At 49.8% G+C, this 7,909-nt stretch overlaps 1 protein-coding gene across 1 annotated transcript in view; it reads left to right on the forward strand.

The window, feature by feature from the left end:
* Positions 1–5,885, forward strand: part of LOC141276605 (uncharacterized) — a 236,105-nt gene extending 230,220 nt beyond the window's left edge. Inside the window, exon 3 of the mRNA XM_073793313.1 lies at positions 5,866–5,885. Within this exon, the coding sequence (XP_073649414.1) occupies positions 5,866–5,885 (20 nt within the window). The remainder of the gene's footprint in view (positions 1–5,865) is intronic.
* Positions 5,886–7,909: the final 2,024 nt, after the last annotated feature.

Genomic DNA, 7,909 nt, shown 5'->3' on the forward strand with positions numbered 1-7,909 from the left:
ATTAGCTTTTATTTAACTTGGTGAAAGGTAATTTGTTTTTATTAATTGATTCATTTTCCCCCTCCCGTCAGGCAGGCTGTGGCCCTGGGGGCACGTGTGCACAACAGCTCCTGGCGCGAGCCCAGGCTGCCCCTTCGCCTCTGTGGAAACTTTAATTGACCGCCCAGGTGCCTGTGCGTCTTATTATCCGCTCCAGGGCCTCTCCTCTCCCTTCAATTCTTTATTTTTAGGTTATCCTGGCCAATTGATTAGTCGGATACTTGCTACTGAGATGGGCTGCAGCCCTCTTCAGCGTTCTGCTTTAAGCGGAGTGGGAGAGGGATACACAGAACCGTTGACTCGTGGGCATGTCTGGGCAGCTACATCGCATTCAGAATGCGTGTCCTGCGGTCAGGCTGGCTGGCTCGGTCAGCCGCTGGTGCCTCGAAATGAGATGCTTCATAACAAGCAGCCTGGTTTGGCTTCTGTCTGCACTTCCTCTGCTGATGTTTCCTTGGCCCAAGTTACAGATGGGTGAATCCGGCTTCCCCGAGCTGGCTGGCCTTGTCCAGCCACCTGTCCACCCTCCAGCCGTCTCTCTAACCAGAGGTTTCCTCCTTTATGCTGGAACCTTTGCGGCGTCATCGGGAAGCTCTGTCCACTTACGGCCTGTTGCATCCTCAGGGGATTCCTGTTGGGTTGGAGCGTGCTCGGGGGGCTGTGAGGCTAACCCAGCCCCATGTCGGGTCCACCCCTGCCCACGGCCCTCTTCCGTGGCCCTCTGGAGAGCACCCTTTGTGACATATTTCTCCCTCCAGCAGCCTCTAGGTCCAGAGCCGTAAGTTCCACTAACATTCATTTTAGGAACACCTTGACTGATCGCAGGTGCCATGTGGTCTTCGGGGCGTCTCCAGGGCCACTTGCCTTTGGCACAAATGGTCAGGGTGGGAGTGGACATGCACGTTTCTACCATTCATTTGGGGAGGACACACCATCCACCTGCCTCCCTGACCATCAGGGTGGATAACTTTGCTTTCGTCACCTGTAAGCAGTGAGTTCTCCTCTTTACCAGGAAGATATGTACCCGTTTCCCATGTGGGATCCTACTGTTGGGTTTTGCTTTTCTATAAAAGTCAAATCAAACATGGTTAATATTCAGGGAAAATTACTTACGATAGCCAAGAGCTGTTGGTGGCTGTGTGCTAGGAGAAGCCGGACCACTTTGCTTGGGTTTTCTCATGTAAAGGGAGCAGATACCTCATTAACACAATTCTGTCTGCCTATCAAAAGGGAAAGGAAGCTACCTTTGGCTTGAATTTTGAGACAGGCTGTCTCTATAGGGCTGTTGTCGGCATTGTGCTCACTCTTCACTTTCTTTTGATGCAGTAACGCAAGCGAAAGTGATTTGTAAATACCGAAGCAGTACAGACAACGCGGGTCTGTCATTACTTACCCATGCAAATGTCCCGTAATTATAATTGGGACAAATGGTTTTTCGTGGTTTCGATGATGACATTTTATATGTATGTAGTGCTTTGAACTCTTCTCAAAGTTTTTCATATCCATTGTGTCATTTAATCCAACTAATTGAACTTAAACTGGAACAAAGAAAAACATTGATAAATTAATTAAATCCAGTCCTTTTATTGGGGGGAGGGAACAGGAAGGGTGGAAAAACACAGCTGTCACAGGTGGTTTGTGGACGCCTATTAAAAATGCGACTTTGGGCTTCCCTGGTGGCGCAGTGGTTGAGAGTCCGCCTGCCGATGCAGGGGGCATGGGTTCGTGCCCCGGTCCAGGAGGATCCCACATGCCGCAGAGCGGCTGGGCCCGTGAGCCATGGCCGCTGAGCCTGTGCATCTGGAGCCTGTGCTCCGAAAAGGGAGAGGCCACAACAGTGAGAGGCCCGCGTACCACAAAAAAAAAAAAAAAAAAAAAGCGACTTTATGGGAAAAACAAGAACAACATACAAGATCTACACCCCTCCCTGCTTCAGATTATTCATATTTTTAAAAAAAAGGAAAAAAAAAACCAGGAAAGAAATTCAATTCCTATTTTAATATCACGAAATACTTAGGCATTGTTTTCCTATTCTTTTCTCTGACCCACCACCATAACTAATTTTTGAGAATGTTTTTTATTCTCAAAAATACATATTTCTGCAAGTTTGATAATAGGAAGTTTTTATAAGAACCTGTGATGATAAGAAATCTTTTCATAAGAGAGTCAAAGACATAGGTCAGTGTTTCTCAACCTGGACACTGTTGACATTGGGGCTGACTCACCCTCTGTTGTGGGCTGCCCTCGGTGTTCAGAAGCATCCCTGGCCCCCACCCGCTAGGTGCCCGTGGCAGCTCCCCCAAGTTCTGACAACCAAAAATGTCTCGCCCAGTGTCCCTGAAGTGGGAGGGGGATGGACCAGTTGCCCCCAGTTGAGAAGGGCTCACGAAGACCTGATCGTGCTGCAGAGCGTTTGACGGGCCTGCGAAGTCAGGCTCCCAGGCAGGGCTCAGCTCCCATGCAGTGGTCTGGGCGTCTGGCGCAGCGTCTCCCAGTATTGGCTCATCCTCGGATCAGAGCATCGGGCCGTTGCCTGGATCGTGACATCAGCTCCCGCTCATCACGACCATCCATTACCTCCTCTGCTTCCACGGGGAAGAGCCTGCCGGGGCTCCCAGGGCAGAGAGGAGGCCAGGGTCCAAGCAGGGCTTCATCTTCTAGAAGCTCACAGTATCTGAGGAAGAAAACCAGAGTAATATCCTAGTAGCAACAACTGAGAAGACATCTAGAAATTGCTTCTTAATATCAGATTGTGCTCTGAGGCTCCCCCGCCGAACCTCCCCCACCCGCCTCTCCTGCTTCAGGGAAGATGCTGTGTGGGCCCCAGACCAGGAGCTGCTGGGGCAGTGAGCGAGCCTCCTTCCCTGCTGTGTGTACCTCGTTGAGGGGCTGGGAGAGGTTTGGCCTTATGCAGTCGTGCCGCTTAAATAAGACGGCTCCTGAGAGGGCGGAGCACCTACCCCAGGCGACACTGAGGCCAGGGTTCTCCGTTCATGGGGGACCGAGGGTAGACAGCCCTCCCCACGGGGTGGTGCTTTGACCCAGGGTGAGGGAGGTTTCCCCACACGCCTCCTGGGGCGGTCTCTTGGATATTTCCGGGCCGCAGGAAGAGAGTAACCGGAGCGTAAGTACAGACCATGGAGACTCCTTCCCTTTGGTCCCGCGGCTTGAGCAGCTGCGACAGGAGACTGAGAATCCTGATTTAGGACACGAACCAGAGGAAGGACGTGATGGGTTCTGCTTGCACCCGAAGGGCCCACATGACAAAGCAGGTCAGCTAAGCGTTTCCCCAGCACCCCGGTGTGGAAGGGTTATGGACACACACACACACGTGTACACACGTGTCCATGCACACAAGTTGCGCATACATATGCACACAGGCACACACACAGGGTTCCTTTCCTACATTAACTCTTCGCTAAATCCTTCAGAGTAGGGATTCATTTCATTTTGATGGTGCAAAGTGGTAAGAGGCTGAAAGGCCAGAGCAGCCCAGGGAGAAGGCTGCTGCTTTAGCTCAGTGCCCAGGAAGACGCCGGGGCCGCCGGCTAAGCTGAAGACCTGAAGGAGGAGAAGGGAAGCAGGCGCAGAGTCCCTTGTGCACGTGTTGTAAGTGGCGCGCTTCTACTTGTCTTCCAGAACCAGCACCAAAGTTTTTGAAGAGCCCGTGTTGGAATAGGGCCATGTTCCCGGAAGTCAGCTTTTTGCTTTAAAAAGGGGAAGCTCTGCAGAAGCAGATGGGGAGTTGGGAGGACTGGGCGTTGCTGCGGCTCTGCAGGCCACTTCCCTCCTCGAGGGTCCCCGCCACCCCGCCGGAGCGGGGTTGTCGGGGGGGACTTGCATGGGGGCCGCGAGGTTCCGCCGGGCTGCTCTGTCCCCCAGGTGCCAGGGGAGGGGATTGTGTGCTCTTCGGTCATGAACCGTGGGGCTTCCCTAAAGCCCAGCAACAGTGTATCAGTCTGTACCTAACATTCCTCTCCGTCATTCTTAGTGCCATTTATTAAAGCTACAAAGAAACAAACTCACTGAAATTCAATAGCTGCTGTAGTCAGTCGTGCTACTTTGTATTTATGCCACTGGAGCTAGAATATTGCAATGAAACAGCCATGTTTCCACTTGGAATTCTCCCTGTTGAATATGTTCAGAATAGATGCATTAACTATATCCGCTTCAAAACGAGGGCACTTGGAAACTGGTGAATCTGAACAAGGTCTGCCCCGGGCTTCCTTGTGTTGTGACGCTGTCCTCGCCCTGCTCCTGGGTGTAAGGTGTCATCGGGGAGCCTGGGGAAGAAAGACTCAGGAATTCTCTGCACTGATTTTGCAGCTTCTGTGAGTCTTAAACTATTCCAAAGTTAAAATTTAAAAAGCCCATATTCACCACTTTCAATTCTCATTGGATAATAACCCTAGATGGATTTCTTGGGTTGAACGATAAACAAATTCTCCAGTCTAGCCTTTAATGAAAAGAAAGCAGAGTCTCACATACAAAGGTGCCTTCTCTTTACCGCTCTTCACCCTCCCCACCATTTAAAATTAATCCTTCTTTCTAATGTGAACATTGAAATAGGCATTAACATTGCAAGGCTGGTTCCAATGCCAGCTTTTTATTCCCAGGTCAGAAACGACTTAGGACAGGTCATTTTCTGAATGATAGCTCTGTTGTTATTAAGCTCAAATGGTACCTTGGACAGACCTCTCAGGAGGCAAATTCCCTGGTTCATCCTAATGCCATTTGCTCACTCATCCCCTGTATAATTTAGCACAGCTGGAAGTTTCTGGTGACGGGAGACCAGGCTGGAACAAGAGAGGTTTGCCCGAGGGGTTGAGCTGCTGCAGCTGTGCTTTTGGAAGAGCTTTCGTGGGAGTTTTACTGGGAGTGAGAGGGTCACGGGTTCGTTTCTGTGCCCCACTCGGGTTTGCACGGTGCATCCTTGGGTGGTTCTCATCGCTTGCGAGCCAGCACACCCGCTTGGGAAGGGCAGCTCTGGTCACTTCTTGCAGATGCCTCTGCAAGATGCTGAGGATGCCTTGGGAGGTGTCTGCAGGCTGCTCAGAAATGGCCGTGACCCCAGCAAACATGTCCTTTGTATCCAGGGTCCACTTCAACTGAACACCCTCCACGTGCAGTAGCCAGAGACTTGCTTAAAGCTAAGACAGAGGGAGGAAAGCAGAGACTGACGGAGCGTCCGCTGGGTGCGTGACACCACGCAGCGGCCACCCCCTGAGCCTCGCTTTCTCTGCAGCAGCCACTGTGGCCTCGTTGATTAGCTGCTGTAACCAAGAAACCCCAGCTCCCCGGGACTGTGCAAGCCCCTTTCTTGCTAGCGTCCCAGAGCTCTGCAGATGTTCCCCACTCACCCTCACGCAGAAACCGAGACTCCTTCTGTCTTAAGAGTCCAGCTTTCTCTGGGTCCCTGGAGTTCTCTCCATCCAACTGCTGGAGTTGAGAGAGACTAAGGGTGGACACACATGTGTCTTCAGGATGGAAGAAAGGGCCGTCCCCACGTGGGCATCTGCTCCCATGGAGGGGCACACGTGCTCGGTGGTCAGCCACCCGGCTTCACACAAAATTAGCACTTGCATTACCTCCATTTTACAGATGAAGAAACAGAAGGTCCGAGAACAGCCATCTTTCCCAGAGCACGTAGCTAAGCCAGGGGAAGGGGCTTGGACCCAGGCTGTCCACTTCCAGGGTAAACGTGCATCCCGCCGCCCCCTCCCTCTTGTCTGATGGGCACCGACCGTCCAAGTGTTTCTTTTCTGACTTTGCGGAAGCCCCCACTGAACGTGACACGTTCGAAGCTGCTTTTTCCTCTCTTTGCAGGAATGAGCACAGCCACTTAGCATCTATGTCACGCATGTCACACAGGGGCTTAGCGAGGCTTCTGTCTGAAGAGGGAATCAAAGACCTCCCTAGAGCCCGTGTCCTGTGGTCTGAATTCCCGGGCACTCCTCTGCAGAACAGGCTCACTGCTGGTGTTCTGAAGGCTTCACCAGAGCCAGGAGTTTCCTTCCCATGATGGACTCATCTTTTTTAAAGTTTAAATAAAGACCGCAGGCTCATTTGTTTTTCTTTTTAAAATGTTATGGGGAAAGATGATTTATTTCATATTCTTAGATATGAATGATGGAGAGAGTGGTTTCCATTTCATTATTGCAGTTGTCATATTTCAGAACTTCCTAAATATAGCTTTGTTTTAAAAAAAAAAAGCCTACAGCCTTACATCAAGATAAAAAGTTTCTGTCAAAATCAAATGATATGTCAGTTTTAATGAGCAACTGAAAAATTAACAAATGTAACATTCTAATCTAATTATGTTCTTCCGGAAAGCTCTTTGAAAATTGACTCAAGTTTGATTGTCAAGTGCTCTGCCCCCAAGACATTAGCGACAGCGTGTGGGAGACTGGAGAGGGGCCTTCCGGGTGTTCTGAGGGGCTCTTTGCCCATCTCAGTACTTCCTAAACTTTGGGATTGTTGGCTAACATTCTCAAACTTTTCATAAACTACAACACGTACAGAAAAATGAACAAATTTCATGCAGTATCCCTCTGAATTTTCACAAGAGAATGAACCACATAACCAGCACTCCAGATGCCCCCCTCCCCATGTTCTTCATAAATAAGAGCTGTTTTTAAAAGCAGAGAGCCTGTGTCGTCTGCAAATCCCCTCGTGCTCCGTGTGTTTCTGTGAAAGATGGCTGAGTCCTGCCCTGGCGTTGCCACTGGGCGGGCGCTTGGTTCCCGGAAGTGGCCATGGTTCCCGGCTCCTGCATTTAGGAGGCATCCCGTTCCTTGTCCCACTCACTTGAGCGCCGCATGGATAGGTCGTGACACCCCACCGTGGTCACAGAATGCGGCAGAAGAGCGGCCCTTAACTAGAAGCAGCTCAGCAGACCCTCCCTTCCCTCATCTCACGTTTGCCCTTGTTTCGTGGCACTTTGGTTTTGGAGAGAGGAAGGTACGTCTTGTGCCATCAGACACGTTGGACAATCTAGGAGTGTGATTCTGAGCGTTAGAGGTAGTAGAGGCTGGAGCGGCCCCTCTTCTTAAGGATTTTACTGATTAGCAGGGGAACAGGGCACATCCAAAAAAAAAGGAGAGACAAGGAGAAAGAGGAGAGAGGGCAGGAGATGCTAAGTAGCAAATGTGGGAGAGAAGAAAAGACCAGAACTAAGGGAATTGAGAGGCGGAAGACAGATTATTTAGCCAATCTAGAAATTACCTAAAAACAAAGCTTAGAAACATCATCAGGACACAGGATGAGGGCAGTGCAAGTCCAGTCTCCTCTTCCTTGTCTCCTGGTCCTTAGAGAGGGAGGTGGTGTTGACCTTGCTTTTTGATGTGGTTTGTTCTCTCTTTACAAATGCAAGGTCTTGGTCCCTGGTTATTAAAGACTGGGTGTGGTCCACATACTGTGCTGGCTAATGCCGGGAGATAGACAGTTTAGAAAGATTTCCAACAGAGGCCCAAGTAAAAAGGGTTCTCTGTTTCGTGTAGAGTCTTCTACTCCTAATCAAGATTTAATCCTGCAGACTTTGGATTTCATATCTGTAGGAAGGAATGGCTATTTCTTGGTGAGACATTCATACTTGACGCCTGAGACCCAAAGCCACGCTTTTGACCTTCTCTTGAGATCCTTTCTGATTGTGTAAACTTTGGAATTTGGAGATCTTGGATATCGGGAAGATAAATTGACATAGACGTATAGCATAGTTCCCGTTCCTCATATATTTCACATTGCATCGTTTACATATGCTTTAAATATCCAATGAATTGTAATAAATGGGAACTCATGATAACACTGGCAATAAAATGGCTTATTCAGGTAACGCTGTTTTGTTACGGTCTCATTATGATTATATAAAATC

Source organism: Tursiops truncatus, chromosome 15, assembly GCF_011762595.2.
Source record: "Tursiops truncatus isolate mTurTru1 chromosome 15, mTurTru1.mat.Y, whole genome shotgun sequence".
Taxonomy (NCBI): Eukaryota; Metazoa; Chordata; class Mammalia; order Artiodactyla; family Delphinidae; genus Tursiops; species Tursiops truncatus.